We start from the raw sequence: 18,738 nt of genomic DNA on the forward strand, positions 1-18,738 counted from the left end.
AGTGTTCTAACAGATAATTTCAATATTATATATATATATATATATATGTCTTTCTGACGAATCTTAGTATTGAATGCAATGAAGAGTAATTTCGAGTCTGGCATGTTGTGACCAACACATACCCCAGTTAAAGATTAAATAATGTTACAAAACACATACTGAGATTCCTTCAATGTTTTTCTTTTATTTTGTTGGGTTATTTTACGATGCTGTATCAACATCTAGGTTATTTAGAGTCTGAATGATATGAAGGTGATAATGCCGGTGAAATGAGTCCGGGGTCCAGCACCGAAAGTTACCCAGCATTTGCTCATATTGGGTTGAGGGAAAACCCCGGAAAAAACCTCAACCAGATAACTTGCCCCGACCGGGATTCGAACCTGGGCCACCTGGTTTCACTGCTAGACACGCTGACCGCCTTCAATGTTCAAGGGCATGATACTGAGTAGCTTTTACAGTATGGTACCTAGATAAAACAGTTTCAAAAATTATTATCCATTTTAGATTTAATATACATGCGTTAACAACTCACCTTGTCTCAAAAGTATGATTTGAGAGAAAAGATAAGGACAAGAAATGTTTTGCCCAGACAAGTATTTATCTTCAACAATCATAATTCAATAAGTTGTTTGCGGTTCAGAATTTAAAAAATTCAGAAACTTTTCTCGTGTGTTAAATGCCACATTTGTTGCCCGTTTTGAATCAACTCCGAAATGACTGAAAGCTCCTTGCAGACTGGTTTGCTCTGACAGTGGTGGAAGTGCGAAGTACAGATCATTGCATTTACTATGGGCAAATCGTAAAATAGCGAACGATAAGCTCTGCCCACATCCCCTTTCCACTTTTCCCCTACAAGCTCACCACACATTCTAGCGGGATAGAGTGGAAATAGGGGTTTAGGGTGGGGGTGACATCTAGTGGAGGAAAGTGGAACAATAAGAGTAGATGCGGCATCTACGAAGCAAAAGAGGAACTTCGTCCTGTCTCCCTCTGTCTCTCCTCTCTCTCTCCAGCCTCTTCTTCTCTCTTCCTTGCTTGATGTTTCTCTCTTTTTTTTTTCTTATGACTTCGCAGGGGCTAGTATTCGATGTGAGTATCTTTCTAACGAAATACTCGCACGCTTTTTGGTCACACTTTAGACCTCTCGGCTACTGAGGCGAGTTGGTGGTAGAAGGGAAAATGAATCTATTTATGTTCAAGGGGACAATGATGGAATGGCGCGGGGGACAATGACCGAATAGCGTGGGTAGAAAGTGGCGGCATTGTGAATTTAGCTTGGTAGGGGTTGACTGCGGGGATGACATAAGTGTTAACGCACGCTGGTGGAGCTTCATTGTGTACGTGTCCAGCTTCGTGTACAGACGGAACCACATGTAGTGATGAGCCGTACCGAAGACGTGTACTTCTTCCTCAAATTGTGCAGGGAGAATTTGAAGGCAGATATGATAAGGTACTGTGAGGAAAGTTGTTTATTGAAAAAACCACATTACATGTGGTTGTTGTCTAATGCGCCCTTATTTGGTTGTATTGTGTTAGTACATGTGGTGGGCTTTTGTCTAATGTGCCCTAATTTGGTTGTATTGTGTATTAGTACGTGTTATGAAATACTTGTGTTGCCATAACTTTTTATCGAACCCTTGTATATAAAAAAAGAAAGATAAAAATGATTACGTTTGCCATTGTCTAAAAATTCTCTTCTTTCAGGTGATGAAGTGAAAAAAAGATAGAAAAACCTTGGGAACACATACATGAAGTAAGTTGTTGTTTTCTAATGCCAGGCATTTGACAATAAAGTCATTTGACCTCTTGCACTCCAATATTTTTCAAAGATATTATCATGGTCAGCCACTGAAGCACAGATTTTGAGGTGTTTCGAATCCATTTCTTGGTTTGAGTTGCACAATGGGCAGTTAGGGGACTGATATATTCCAATTCTATGTAGGTGTTTGGCCAATACATGAAGTATTTAAAGGACAATAAAACAACAACTGGCCAGGCTGCAAAAAACAAGAAGAAATGGCAATGGGCGGATTATATGGAAGTATTTCGTCTTTTTTTGTCATTTCCTAAAACTTCTAATATCAGCGGCATTTTAGAACTAATCATAAAACCACTGAGGAAATCTCAGAAATTGGAAACCATGAAGATAATGAACCATATCATCTTTAAAACAACTCGAACGCCAATATAACAGATAGAAAATGTGAACAGACATCACAAGATATAAGTTCCACTGGTTCTGCAATTTCCGAATCACCAGTATCATCAGTTCGAGCTACTACAACCCCAACAGGTACCGGTACAAGAAAACAGGCAAGAAGTAGCACAAATCCGAACCAGACTTCTTCAGTAGACTCGTTAATCAATTACTTCCAGACTAAAAAGAAAACAGACATGGATGCAACTGAACTACTGTTCCTGGCTCACGCGCGGACTGTGAAAACATTCTCAGGGAAGCGACAAGCCATAACTAAAATGAAAATTGCACAAGTTATCATGGAGCAAGAACTTCAGCATCAAGAAGAACTATTATCAACACAAGAGAATTCCTCTTCAGGAGCTGCAAGCGGTAATAGTTACTACAGTAATGGCCGGTTTTTCCAAGTATTGTTAGAAAATTTAACGACTGTTAAACTCTAAACAGTTTGTTAATTAATAAAATTGTATGTTTTCAACACCAGTTTGGTTTAACAGATTGTTAATAGTTTGTCAATTTTAAATGTAGGATTTCGGGCAGTTAACTCGTTTAACAGTTAGTTAAATATGGCCGATGTCTCCACAGCTGTTCGAACAGAAGTTACGAAATTAATATTTTGTGTCTCTCTGTAGGGAATGTTTAGCATATGACTGGTAATAAAACATTTAAAAAATACTTTGGACTGTTTAAATACATCAGTGTTATTTTATTTCTTTCATATTTCGTATCCATAATAGCAATGAGGAAATATAACCTTACTTTGTAATTATTATTCAGCACGTCACCTACAACTTTCATTTGTCAACTGTTTGTTTATGGAGCGTGGCCTACTATAACAGGTTGTCATTTTATGCAAGTTTCATGACTCACTCTATAACATAGAATTTAAAGATTAATTTTAGCCAATCAAAAATTGTCTTACATGTGTAGAATCATTACCAACTGCTGTTGAGTAGTTAAAATAGTGCTAACAGACGTTATAGTTAAGTGTTGGTTATCTTAAACAAAATTATGTTGAACAAATGGCAAATACATTAACAAAGCATTGAAAATAAACAGACTGTTAATTTAACATTCGTTAAGCAAAATTAAACATTACTTGGACAAACTTGCCATAAGTATTCTGACAACACGGCTGGTCATCGTGAAGAAAGTTCGCCATCACATACTGAGTTCGAATCCCTACCTGTACAAGAGTCTTGTGTTAAAAACATTGGCTGCACAAAAGTTGTGGACATTTCAGAATGGAATAGCAAAAGTCCCGAAATCAACAACTCTGCTTCAAATTATTTCACATTATTCAGTCCGTATGATGAGAAATTGTAATTTACATTGGAATGTCAGTGTTCACCGTTACAATTAATGTCCTATCATTAATTATTGTGTAAGTTTTTTTTATAACCTTCTTACTTTATTGTAATAAAATTTATAAAACATATTTTTTACCTTAATGATACAGCAAGTTGTTCTTCTGCTGATATAGGCTCACGATAATTTATGTCCATTATTGTAATGTCATCTTCGATAAAATTTAAAATTTCGTCGAAATAGCAACTCATCATTCTAAAATAAATGAAGGAGCGTTTTTCATCCTGTCTAAGTTGTGGCATCAGTGTACGATATTCTCCAAACTGCTTTCATTCTAAATTAATGTCGTGAACCCACTTTCTTTTCTTCCTGAAAACGAGAACCCTATACAGCAAGAAGAAAAATTGTATTGCTTATGTGTGCCCCAGGGCAAAACTACCATGTAGCATTTTTTCTACTGTTCTGTGATAATTATATGATAGTGAGATGCGGTCGCTGAAATTACAAACTGTTTTCTTCAACGATGAAAGAGTAGTGGAACGGAAAAAAATTTTCTCTGGCACCGGGATTTGAACCCGAGTTTTCAGCTCTACATGCTGATGCTTTATCCACTAAGCCACACCGGATTCCCATCCCAGTGTTGGATCGAATCATCTTAGTTTAAGTTCCACCTCTCGGGTTCCCTCTGGTGGCTGCCCTCTGCACTACGTCATAGATGTCTATGAACGTAGGACAATGTCCACACATGTGCTGAGGTGCACTCGTTATGAGTGACTGGTTGGCCGGGATCCGACGGAATAAGCGCCGTCTTAAATCACGAAGTGATTTATGCATATCATATATTATTATTATTTTTTAAATTTTTTATTATTTTTTTTTTTTATTTTATTTATTTTAATGTACCGAAGTACATAATATGAGGTTTCCATGCAGATATTCTGCGTCATCGTACTGAGATGATTCGATCTGACACCGGGATGGGAATCCGGTGTGGCTTAGTGAATAAAGCATCAGCACATAGAGCTGAAAACCCAGGTTCAAATCCCGGCGCCGGAGAGAATTTTTCTCCGTTCCACTACTCTTTCATCGTACGATGACGCAGAATATCTGCATGGAAACATCTTTTCTTCAAGTTCGCGTAAATTATTATTATTATTATTATTATTATTATTATTATTAATTGATTAACTAGTGGACTTACTCGTGTTAATTATGTAAGATTTGTGTGGCTTACAGCTGTTTCAGTGCATCACGCACCATCTTCAGAGCCTACTAGATCACGGCGTCAACTCGAACTTCTCTGCCTCTTATGTGGGTGTGTTCGATTGTTGAAAGGTGTTGAAGAGTGGAGTCAAATAGTGTATGTGTACTGAAATTGATCTGTATGTTGAGAATTTGATCGGGGTGTGTTTTAGTGTGTTTGTATATTTCATATTTTTCTAGTGTGTTGAGTTTTTGGTTTTTGGGTTGTATGTGTAGGATTTCCATGTCCGTATTTATGTTATTGTATGTATGGTTGGCATTGGTTATGTGATCGGCGTATGTAGATGTATTGTATCCTCTGGTTATTGCTTTAATGTGTTCTTTGTAGCGTATTTGGAATGATCTGACTATCTATCCAATGTAGAACTTGTCGTAACTATTATATGTAAGTCTGTATACGCCTGTGTGGTTGTATTTATTTGTTTGTGTTGTTTGTGTGTTGAGATGTCTTTGTAGTGTGTTTTCTGTTCTATATGCTTTGTTGTATTTCTGCTTCCTGAATGAAGATACGATCTTATGTGTGCTTTTGTTTTCGTATGTTAGTGTGATGTATTTCTTGTGTTTGTGTTGTGTTTTTGTGTTTGTCAGTTTTTGTTTTGTCTTCCTTATGATGTTGTCTATTATGTTTGTATTGTAACCATTTTCTTGTGCTATGTATTTGATTATGTTCACTTCTTCATTGTAATTGGCTCTTATTAGTGTGGACAGCGGCGTGAACGTGGCCGACGTGTCGTCTTGTTTTGTGCTGTTCAGCTAATTGACCGCGGGTCTCGGTGGACGAGTTCTTATATGTCCTCCACTGATGACGGCCCGTCGTCTGGGCGTTGAGAAATTTAATAGCCGGTGCCCACGCTGCGCTTGGTTGGAGACCCGAGTCCCGATTCAGGTTACCGCGTTCGGCTGTTATGGCCAGGGTTTCCTTTACTCTTCTATCCCAGCAGCCCGAACCCTTCGCCAGGAGCTCGCCAATCAGTGCACAGCTCCTCGGCTGACTCCCCCCTCTGGCACTATAAATTAAGGAGCTGGGTACCCTTAGTTATCATTTAACCCTGAAGATGAGGAAGATGAACATCCTCGAAACGTCGGTGGATCACCAACTTATGACCTGTCCACAGTATAGAGAACACACAGTAAAGACCCCTAAGCCATTTCGTGGGAACAAATTCTGAGTGCGAATGTCAAACGAAACCGGGTGTATTATCTGGAACCTCCACCAGATGGATCTCCATCTACAACAGGCCTGGCATAATTTAATATTAACTGAAAACATTCATTACTCATCTTTTAACAATTTTAAAGACATGAGGCAAAGGAATGGCAATATAACCATAATAATAATAATTACTTCCGTATGCTATAATCATGAAAATATTCACTAATTGACGCTAACGTCCAAGTCACTGTTTGAGGCTTATGTTGGTAAAATTGATCCAAGTACAACATAATACATCACGGCGTCCATTGCGGTGAAGTGCGAACATGAATGTCAACAATGGATATAAGTATTTTGACTTCCTAGCGACATAATATTAATGATAGATAATATACATACAAGATTATTCATATTACTGACCAATAAAATAAATGAATAAACATTTTACTAATATTTTGATAGTGGTTTGATACTAGCAACATAGTTGGATTCATTGAGAACTAGACCTTACTGAGCTTGAATTTAGTACCAACAACATCAAAGGTGCCGACAAGAGTTGTCCCTACTGATTCTTCTTATACTGTGACCTGTCTGGAAGCCCGAGAAAATTTTGAGTTATCACATCGCCAGGAAAGCTTCAGTAGTTATTATAATCTTGATTGATGTATCATTATTTCCGGGAGTCGAACATAGTAGCAAAGTGTTGTACGAGCCATCCAACATAAGTAGTACAGTATAATAAAATAGTGTATCCAGTAGTAGAAACACAAACGACACTAAATGCTAAGTCTAAAAAAAATACAAACCTACAATCTTCTTCATGTTCTATGGCAAGAAATGAAAGAGCCTCTTCTTCATCCGACAAGGAGTACATGGCGCTGTAGAGACTGTGATTACTTCCATACCTGGCGAATTTCGTTGCCGCTGCGTACGAGAAATTTTCGTCGCCGTCACAACTGCGAGTATTTCGCGATGGTGTGGGGTAATCTGCGAATTTCGTTGCTGCTGCATACGAGCTATTCCATCTCAAATCGACCGAAATATAGAGAAAATTGACCTTACAATTTCTAAATACAATGAAACTTTTTTTGTACGTAGAGAACTGTGATACAATGCTTTGTGCAAAGTTTGAGGCATCAGAATTTCATAGTGTTTAAATTTAAAATATTTAAATTTATCGTATTTTCATAAAATTAGCAATTTTAACTGTTGTAGCTCCAAAACCTTTTCACCCAATGATCAAAATCATGGTTTATTTCGATGCTGAGAAATTAAAGTTTATATTGATATATAAGCAGATTTTCTTACTTTTTATGGAAATGGAGGAATTTAGATTTTTCCTCATTAAGACGCCTTTGACTAGGAAAAAATATTTTAAAAATATATAGTTAGATTCCGCATTGAAAGTACAAATAAACATATATTTTTTATTGATTGTATGTTCATAAGAAAGTATTGAAAATATCAAATAAAGAAAATAAATAGTACGCGCGTGAACTAACCAGCTGACTGTGAGACGGGAGGTAGCCAAGACAAGCAAGGCCAGGAGACATAAACACGTGATGTGTCGTCTAGCAGTCATGGCTGTGCTAGCTTTATCACAGGTTTTCATAAACACATGAGTAAAATTATGCCCAACGCTCGCTTATCTTCAGCTCTCGGCCAGTGCATGCGATACTGCGCCATTCAAGTCCAGGCGTGTGAAAATAATTTATTTAATACCCTCGAAATTTATTGCCATACCACTAAGCAAACAATGCCAAATCCCTCTTAATAATGCAAGGTTTTTTCTCAATATTTTTTACATTTTTACACATTGGCAAAAAGCCTAAAATCAGATTATCTGTCTCTCTGTATACAATAAAAATAAGGATTACTTCTTAACATAACCTATCAAATGTCAGCTTCAAAATAAGCTCCCGTTCAGTGTTCTGCAGTAAATGGTTCCAGAGTTCTGAGCGCTGAAAGAAGCTTGTTTTTATAAAATACGCTAAATTTGTCGCTCAACAATACGAAAACCGTTTGGCTTTCGATAGTATATTTTTGAAAATGCACTCTCTTCAGCAGCTTGTATAAATAGGGAAAAAAATTAGAGTATAAAAAAATGCGAGGTTTTTTTACTGATCGATTTCATATGGAATAGCCCATACGCGAAATTTTCGTCGCCATCACAGCTGGGAATATATCCCGTTGGTGTGGGGTAACCTGCGAATTTCATTGCCGCTGCATACGCGAAATTTTCGTAGACGTCACAGCTGCGAATATTTCGCGTTGGTGTGGGGTAACCTGCGAATTTCGTTGCCGCTGCATACGCGAAAGTTTCGTCGCTGCCACCACTGCAAATAATTCGCACCAGTGTGGGGAAGCCTTTAAACTTGTACACTGCCAGTTTTGATTATGTGACATACAGCACATATTACTATCATCACTATGAATCAATACAAGACACATATCTACTTATCTGAAAATATGACTGAATTACTCACGGCAGAATGTTCTTAGCCACAGCTTGCATGATAAACAAGGCAGCTTCACTGGAGTCCCATGTTACCCCCGTTCCTTGCAAGCTCATGAACATTTGTCTGAAGCAATTGGATGACCCAACAATAAACACCACATCTTTGATAAGTTCTGACACTTTCAATCGAAAGTCTGCGAAGTCATCACCATCTTCCAACAGGCCTTCCTATTACAACAATAAACATTAAGAATATAAACGTTACGGTAAAATCAAGAATTCATACCATCATTCACGATGGAGACATAAACATAACTGCAAACATATTTGGTAACCATGGAAACATAACAACGACGCCATTTCCTTATATTCTGTCGTATACTTCAGCACTCCACGATTGTGTTCTGTTTGCAAATCACTTAAGCATAAGCATGAAAGTTTGTAGTTTGCAAACTTTAATGTTAACGTCTTACGGTAATGTTTATGTCAATGCTTATGTGAATCATTGTGAATGATCCCATTTGGTAGCCTGGGCGCAAACTTCTGTGTTTATGTTGCGGTTATGTTTAATTTTCATTGTGAATGGACCTTAACAGTAAAATTATAATTAGAATGAAATGAAATTTAGCATACTTGAAATACATCCTCTATGTTTTATTCTGTATTTTCAAGATTTACAAAGAACTATTTTTAATTACTGACACTAATATATTTCAGAATTTCACATCCACAATGCATTTCCACAAATCTATGATTTCTTAAATAATTCTTACTTTGAAATAGTTGCATTAATTATCCAAACAACATGAACTAAAATCTTTTACTTACCTCTTTGAAAAATATTTTGTCTTCAGTTTTTATACAATACATTACTATGTTAACATTTTAATGACATTATTAAAAAAAAAATAAACAATAAACGCTACAGTAAATATTCTATTTTAAATTAAGATGTCAAAAAACAGAAACATGCAAAGTTTTATTAATGTATATCTCAAAAAGATCAAAAGATAAAGAATGAAAGAAAGAAATCTGCGATTGTAAATTAAGATAATTAAGGCTATGGATCACTGGAAATATTGAAAAAAAATTTTTGTTTGTTTTTAACCCTAAATAATAAAATAATGTTTCAGTTTTCTATATCTGTGCTTATTTTGGCCCCGTGACAATTTAAAGCCCATTAGGACGAATTTAAAGAGACCAAAGTGATACTATATATCATATACATGCTGTACTTTGACACTCACTTTCTCGATTTTCCAATTTTCAACATTTTGTAACATTCAAAATACTGTAATGAATGCAATTTTTCTCCAATCTCAGTGAAATTTTGCACAGAAGTCCACAAAAGCATGTAAAGTAAACAGACAAATGTGTTTTCTTGAAGTATTCAAATCATCATGTGTTGAGGATGTGACAAGTTTTAAAAAACCGAAAAATTAACAACTAAAAGAGTAAATATTATTTTATCAAAAAGTAATTGGAAGGATATGAAAAGTATGCGTCATATTTTACATACATCTATCAGTAATAAATTTAACATAAATTTAAATAAATATTATGTAAACTTTGAAAATTGGGACAATTATAATTCAGTACTAAAAAATAAGCAACAAAAAATTAATTATAAGTAAACTAATTGCAATATCAAAGTGAAAATTTGTGTATTACATGTCCAGTGGTAAAATTTTCAGATTAATTGGTGTAAAAATGTAGAAGTTAGAAATTTCACAGATCCATAGCCTTAAACTTTAAACAGTGCAGTTCGTAGAGATATGAAATAATTTACAATGTTGGTTTCATTTCAAGTCCCACTTTATCTACTTTTTTTCTGTTTTGTTCATGCTTCTATGTGCACAATACAATGCAGTAAAATCGTTCAACAATGCCCACTTTTTTTTTAATGTCATTTACGCATATGTTTGAGAATGTTAAATACAACATGCACTTTTCACGTAAATCTTTTCAATCATGCCTATTAAAATTTCAATCAAGTATCTTACGAAATATGTCCAAGAATTAAAACTCAGTATCCAAAGCTCACTCACATGATCTGGCTCCATTTGACAATGTCGACAGAGTGCTTCTATTAACCGTTCTACATAAGGTTTAAATAGCGCAGTCAGTGTGTCATTGTTCTTTTGGTAAAGTTCTTCTGACAGTCGATACCACAAATTAAATGTAATTTCTGCTACCTGCAACAATAAAAAGTGTAGTACGTGAATTTCAGTTTCACGTACAGCCAGCGCAGTGCATTGTTGTAGAATGCCTAGTCTCTTCCCTTCCCCTATGAACCAACCACATGGGGAGGCACAGAGCATGTGACCTTGCATGACTGTTTGCATTCTCCAGTTATCCACTGCACTGACTGTACTCCTACGGTCTTACTAATAAACCGTGTACAGTTTTTATACGAGACTTATGCAGAGTTGGGACAGAAAACATTACTAATAAACCATGCATAAGCGATGGATGTATAAACAGTCTGTAACTATACATGGGAATTGCTTTGCAGTAGTTATATATACGAAATCCCTTGTTTAAGCGTTGTGTATAGAGAAAAAATGGCCGCCCCTCTAACAGCTGCTTGTATTGATTGTCATTTTATGATGTATGATGGTTGCCTTGTAACCACAGAAGAATAAACCAAAGAGAACAGAATAATTAGAATTACATTGCTGTAGCTGTACCACAGTCTAGTATATACAGTCACGAAACTCAATACTTACTAAATATGCATCCATAGATAGTTTGCAACCACCAGGTTCGCTACTATCGCCTCATCACAGACGATAAAATGTATTGTAAGTTACTTTCGATATCGTGTTCTTTTGAAAAAATCAACACCTTCCTTCCACTATTGAAATATGAAATACATAAGGTTTATATAATATTTTCATAAAGTATATATTATATTTATGCTCGACCATGCCGAAATGTAGTAATTATACACATGGTAGCAGACCTTTAATGTATGTCATTAAAGTACACCTACTCATTAAAGGTCAGGTCTTTCAGCCAATGACGACTCAGGTTACAACTGTTCAGTCAATGACAGGTCAGCTTTCTACCGTTATAAAACCGCATGTATCGATTATTCTCGGATATGCAATCGAAAGAGAATTAGCGAAAAGTCACGGAGGCTGGAAATCCAATACTGTCGCAGAAGGTTATGTTCTGTTACTATAATAATTAGCGTTAATTGTAAATAATATTCAAATAAATTCAATTTGTCATCTCGTTTTTCAATGTCTAACTTAATTTCAATGTTATCTCTGTAGGTTCTTATGGCCTAGCAAGGTCAATGTGAACATCTGTTCCTCAGAAAAAATCAATACTTTCGCGTCTGCGCACATCTCACAACATACGGGACATTGGCCAAGGTCAGATACAAAGAAAATTAATAATATCAAGTTAGAAATATGGTCGAGCATAAAAAGTCGTATGAAACTCGCCTATAATGGTAATTAAGAAGCTCGTATGAAAATTATGAAACTCGCTTGCGCTCGTTTCATAAATATCCACACTCGCTTCTTAATTACCTTCATTATAAGCACGTTGCATAATGTACCATTATAAACTCACCTTCCTGGATATTTTGGCAGAAGGATAACTCTGACTTCTTTTTCTTACAATTTATAGTGCTACAAACATCTCCCTGTCCCATATTATTATTCAAATTATTGTATTTTAGCCCTTTACAGTTATTACAGTTATTATCCACTATTAAATACAGCTATTCTACTAGCATCGGGAGTTACTGTAACATGAGCCCAATAACGAACATTTCACAGTTTACACAACTTTTCAAAACAATGCGAAATATGGCACAGTCAATGCCTTTTCGATCTAGACCAGGCCGTAATGTATGTTCAGGTTTTCTATTTCAGTGTATGGAGCTCAGTGAATTATTATATTATAACTTTATTGCGTATCATTACTAAGTTTTATTTAGTGTAATGTGTCCATAAGTCCCGTTTACTTCTTGTTCCATAATATGTTGCAGAAATGATTATAAAACTGTATTATTTTAATGTGAATAGAATTTTACACTTTAACATAATCTGTTTGCATCAACATTTTAAGTTTAGAATTGAAGCTATTTTGAGGTTTAATAAAAGATAATTTATATTGTGATTTTAATTTAGCACATCTACTTTCCTTAATTGTAGACAGAAAATGTACCATACCACTCCTATGAAATTAGTGTACGTACGATTGTGTTACTTCGTCTCTTAAATAGTAGATAAATGCAGTAATTCAGTACTCAATTGTAGTATTAAAATACAGACAAATTGAATGTGCAGGGTATCATACATGATATTATATTTAATTATAATGTATAATTGCGAATATAGGAATATAAGTTAAATATAGTAAACATAACCTATAATTTCCATATGACATAAAATACTGGTACGTATGTAATGGCAGGGCATTGGAGACCACTAAAATTAGGCAGAAAGGGGCAACGGGTACAGTAACATAACCTATAATTTCAGCATATCTAAATATCCGTGCGGTGCAACTGAAAATAATTGAATCGTGCATAAATGAATGTACAAGAATTTCGCAATATTTAATCGAATAAAGGCAGGTATTACACATACGAACAACGTAATTTTCACACCAAACAATATTACACCTTAACTCGCAAGTGAATTATGTCTGAAGTGTCTCATAATCATTGTTTTAAATTTTATTAATGCAATTACACTACATTTTAGAGAAACATATGTTACTGTTTATGCATTCCAACTAATTTATATGGTTGAAATGCCGCCAAATGATTGGATTGGGTTAAGCGAGTCACATGGTCTGCCTTACGGCCTATATTAGATCATGATGGCAGTGGCACAGTCTATTGTTCCTAGTACTCACAGCGCTCCAAGCGGCTAGCAACTATCGCGAGAAATGCAAAAAATCATCCCAAGCTTCGTGACTGTATATAGTAGACTGTGGCTGTACCCTCTGAACAAAATATAGCATGGTAATCAATCTTTCACCTGAATGCTCCATTGTACAAGCAGAGCTATTAGCTATTAAGGAGGCACTGATATGGACTATTTTTTTTTATTGGGTTATTTTACAATGCTGTATCAATATCTAGGTTATTTAGCGTCTGAATGATATGAAGGTGATAATGCCGGTGAAATGAGTCTGGGGTCCAGCACCGAAAGTTACCCAGCATTTGCTCGTATTGGGTTGAGGGAAAACCCCGGATAAAACCTCAACCAGATAACTTGCCCCAACTGGGATTCGAACCCAGGCCACCTGGTTTCGCAGCCAGATGCGCTGACCGTTACTCCACAGGTGTGGATGATATGGACTAAACTTCATAATTATAATGGTTGTATTTACAGTGATTTTCAAACAGCCCTCAAATCTATAGATAATAAGTTTAACTTAAATTCTCTAGCAAGGGACATCAGAAGAAATTTAATACAGGTACCTTGTGATAAACACATTTGCTTCTCATGGGTGCGAGGACACAGTGGAACAGAAGGAAATAAAAGAACTGATGAACTGGCAAAAAGTGCTGCAGTTTCAAACTCCAATTTCAGCTATAAGTCTGTGTACTTATTTATATGCGAAAATAAAAATAAATGAGCACATAATGAATAAGTGGCTATTTCAATACTGTAGTTATATCTGATGCCTCACCTCGTAGTCGTGATGTCCCACACACGTCAGAACCAAGTCCAATATTTTGACTGCAAAATGGGGCTTATTGCTACTGTCTTCGCTCACTATCTTCTCCAAAAACGACTCTGCCAATTCCGTGAAAATTCTACAGTAATTCATGGACCTGAAAACAGAGAACATGCAATGCAAATGGAAGTTTTGTAAGAATATAACTAATTTATTATCAATAAACTTAGCAAACAATCCTGCCCTTGAATCACACTTTAGTTCTGAAATCATAATATGTAACTAAATACACTTACGTACATAATTTATCCTAAGATAAGATAATAACTGCCTCCCGTTGGAGGTAGCCCAGAAGGACTCAGTATACTCTCCTACATGAATTTTACAATATTAAATGTTTACATAAATTTTGTAGAAAGAAAATTAAAATAAACATATATGAATATAAAGTGAATAAAAAAAAAATTAAACAGAGTGAATACGATGACTCAGAATTTGGCAAGAGCGTTTCAAAACTGAACTTATGATGTCAGCAGTAAGTGTCTGTGGTAGTTCAAAAGTCTTCCTGAAGCTTTCAAAGAACTTGGGAATCACACCACAAGCTCCAATAAGAAGACCAATCACCTCAATGTCTTCAAGCTGGTATTTTGCTTTGAAGTAATCAACTGTTGGCAGATAAATGTTGATCTTTTCTTGATTGACATCCTCCGGCTGGCTACTCCCCGTTTCAATCCTTATGGTAGGATCAATTATATATCCTTTCTTGGTAGTCTGGGAATACGCTATGATGTCAATACGTCTAGAGGAGCCATTAGTAGCAAGGCAAAAAACTTCCTCTTCTACTATCAGAGACTTTTTTTTAAAGCAGTTGCAATTAAGGATCGAACATGATGGTGTCTGGCATTTCGGAGGAGTAAACCTCTGTTACACTGACCTTGGACGTGGGCAAGGGTTTCAGTCTCTGGGCAGCCATGCCTGCGACCAGGTACTCCTCTAACTGCTGCTAAATTGGCATTCATTTTGAGGCAGGTTACCCATTCAGATGTAGACTTATTAAAAATCCAGGCGTTGGCTTTAGGTACTTGGCTGTACAATTCTACACCTCTGCCTCTTCCAGGCATTACTTTCCATGATTCGAATTCTGCATTTCTTAATTCCTAGTCACAGATTTACGAAGTTCAACTGGACAAGGGAGACTTAGATGTTGACAGGAAGAATTAACTTCAGACATCAAAGGTCGCATACTATTTACATAAGGATTTTCATTTAATATTAAAGTGATGCAGATGTTCCAATGTTGCAAGAACACTTCCCATGATGCTCTGACTAGTCCCAAACCTCTGTAGTTTTGCTTGCATATAACATACTAGTAGGTGTATCAGATGGCAACATAAGCATTTGTTTAACAGAAGTACGGATTAACTTGTCAATATCTTCTAAGAATGTTCCTAGTAACTGATGGATAGGAGCCATTTGTAATGGGTAGATTAATTTAGGCCATATATACTGGTTAACAATGTTGAGCTTTTGATCTGGACGGAGCATGGAGGTTGATAAAACTGTTGATCACATATAAAATATGAGCAGCTAATTATACTAGGTGAGATGTAAAGTTGTAATTCGCACTGTGTGGGTGAACTCACATGTGTGGAGGCTTGACATTATCTTACCCAACTGCAATAAAATTCATGACTCAGGGGGGATATATTTATTTATTTATTCTGGTGTAGTTAAGGCCATCAGGCTTCTCTTCCACAACACCAGGAATAAGGGGTCATGAACCCGGAATCCTGAGTTCTACACAATGAGTGCTGTAACCACTGAACTACGGTGAGGCTCAATCATCAACACTTCAATGTAGCTCAGTGGTTAGAGCATCCAGTGTGTAGAATTGGGGGTCGGTCCTGGGTTCGATTCCCAGAGCCGGAGCGAATTTTTCTCAATTAATAATAAATGGTAACCATAACAGATAATTCTGTAGGACCAAAAAAAAATCCTTACATAGATTAACAGAGCAAATTCAATTCTGAAGTAAGGACTTAAAAGCAGAATTCACTTTCCCTGATAGACTGATAGGTGAAGTTGATTATGAAAGGCATATTTTCACACTGTTCCTGCTTATAGATACAGAGGACCAGCAGTAGTAGTAAGTTATTTTCCATCATACAGGTACAGAGTGTGGACGTGAAAATAGAAGTATAGGGTCTTCCAATAAGAGTGTCCTACTTTTAACATATAACAGCTGTTGTCTTTATGAAGCTATAGCAGTCATATTTTTCCCATGGTTATAGTTATTGTTAGTCCCGCGCCGTGGTGTCGCGGTCTAAGGCATCCTGCCTAGGACTCACGTTACAGAATGCGCGCTGGTTCGAGTCCTCATGGGGGAAGAAATTTTCTCATGAAATTTCGGCCAGTGTATGGGACTGGTGCCCACCCAGCATCGTGATGCACTTGGGGAGCTATGATAAGTAGCGAAATCCGGTTACGCAAACCAGCTATAACAGCTGGGGGGGCTCATCGTGCTAACCACACGATACCTCCATTCTGGTTGGATGATCATCCACCTTTGCTTCGGCATGTGGCCGTGAGGCCAGCAGCCGGCTGGTAGGTCTTGGCCCTTCATGGGCTGCAGTACCACGGATTATTATTATTATTATTACTATTATTATTATTATTATTATTATTATAGTTATTGTTGACAAATAATCATGGAACGTTACACCATTACACAAAGTGTAGAAATCATTAAAATTTATTATTATAAGAAAGTCATCCATACACCAAGCTTTTCATGCATTATGTGAAGTGTACGGCGTGTGTAAGATACCGCGCTGTGATAATGGATTATTTTTGGGCTCAATTGGAAGGTATGGATCTCAGAAACGTCTCGTTTCAGCAAGATGGCCGAAACTGCTCACGAAACAGTCGACCTTTTGAGGGAGAAGTTCAGTAGCTTCATCATTTCACGAGGTGGTGTTAACTGGCACCCAAGATCATGTGATTTAACGTAGCTAGATTACTTTTTATGGGGTTACGTTAAATAATGGATTTATTCTAAGAACCCAGAAACAGTTAATGATCTAAGGAACAATATCACGTGCGTTATTCATGAAACTCAGCCTGGTTTATGTTTGTCTGTTATTGGAAATTGGAAGACCTGAATATGAGCAACCCAACGAAGCTGTGGCGGCCATTTGATTGACGTTCTCTTCTGTACGTAATGGCATTAATAATAATAATAATAATAATAATAATAATAATAATAATGATAATACATAACCCTAACATGATAGACACACTAATAAAAAAGGCAAAACAAAAACAGAACAAACCAACACAAACACCGCATGAGAATAAATACATAACATTAACATATCACAATACCAATACCCACAAAATTGCAACTTCATTTAGAAAACTAAAATACAAGATAGCATACAAAACAAATAACACAACACAGAAATATCTAAATAATGACATTAAACATTCAAATAAATATAATTCGACTGGGGTTTACAAACTAGAATGCAATAGTTGCCCACATTTTTACATAGGACAGACAGGAAGATCCTTTCAAACAAGATATAATGAACATATTAAAGCTATAACCAAACCATACATCACATCAAATTATGCAGACCACATTATCAACAATAATCATGACTACAATAATAGAGAAACAGATATGGAAATTCTACACATCACACCAAAAAGTTCACAGTTAAACATCTTAGAACAATACGAAATATATAAACATACAATAACATACCCACAACATATACTTAACACACAATTACAGTTCAATACCCACACATTATTCGAGGTCATGATACGTCATAACACACAAACAACCAGCCCCCACCATAGGAACAACACACCCCCACCCCTGCAACTGACGAATGCAAATCGCAGAATTCAAGATCAACAGTAGTTCATGGGACACTGATGAAGATGCAACACCGTGTCGAAACGGGCCGTCTGTCCAAGGTATATAACATTTTTTAAAAATTTTAACACTTTTTAATGTGTGACTAAACAATTTTATGTTAATAATAATAATTCAGTAAATAAACATTTTTCATTTATACAATTTATTTCATTTTAAAGGTGTGACACTCTTATTGGAAGACCCTATATTAGTTGGCAGAGGCAATTACAGCTGAAAGTAATCACATTATTATAATTGAGGACCGTTTTTGCAAAACTAGCTAACTGCAAAATTTTCAAAATTGAGATTTTGGTGGATTAGTTAACATAAGACAAGCCTCTACATGATGCCAAAGGCTTCTTAGGAAACTTATTATTTCCTTCACAGTAGTGTGTCAAAGTGTGATCGTTTTTTCAAAACTTCCATTCTGCTATGTGAGAGCTATAGCAAAACTTGCAGTTATTTCAGTTTTTTGTGTTTCCTATAAAATTTAGTTTTTACAGTTAGCAAGTTTTGCAAAAACGGTCCTCAATTGCAAGACACAAAGGTCATTTTGAGGATTTTGTTCTTGACATTAATTGGTAGATGTCATTAGGTCCTTAAATGTGTTAAGAAAAATGGTGTGACATACAACTTGCTTCCCTACTGAATTCATACTTTGATTCTTTAGTCTGAAAAGTTGCAATTTTTGGTTATAGATCAAAGTACCACTAAACCACTGAGGATGGGTAAAATTAACATAGGCTGTAATATAATGAAAACTTTAGTATTTCAGCAAT

General features: G+C 36.1%; 1 protein-coding gene across 1 annotated transcript in view; it reads right to left on the minus strand.

Moving 5' to 3' along the window:
* The window catches only part of Tnpo-SR (transportin 3), an 81,641-nt gene that overhangs the window by 42,389 nt on the left and 20,514 nt on the right, over window positions 1-18,738 (minus strand). Inside the window, exons 6-8 of the mRNA XM_069826852.1 lie at window positions 14,044-14,188; window positions 10,428-10,574; window positions 8,408-8,607 (exon numbers count right to left, since the gene is read on the minus strand). Coding sequence (XP_069682953.1) covers window positions 8,408-8,607; window positions 10,428-10,574; window positions 14,044-14,188 — 492 coding nt within the window. The remainder of the gene's footprint in view (window positions 1-8,407; window positions 8,608-10,427; window positions 10,575-14,043; window positions 14,189-18,738) is intronic.

The sequence above is a fragment of the Periplaneta americana genome, chromosome 5, assembly GCF_040183065.1.
Source record: "Periplaneta americana isolate PAMFEO1 chromosome 5, P.americana_PAMFEO1_priV1, whole genome shotgun sequence".
NCBI lineage: Eukaryota > Metazoa > Arthropoda > Insecta > Blattodea > Blattidae > Periplaneta > Periplaneta americana.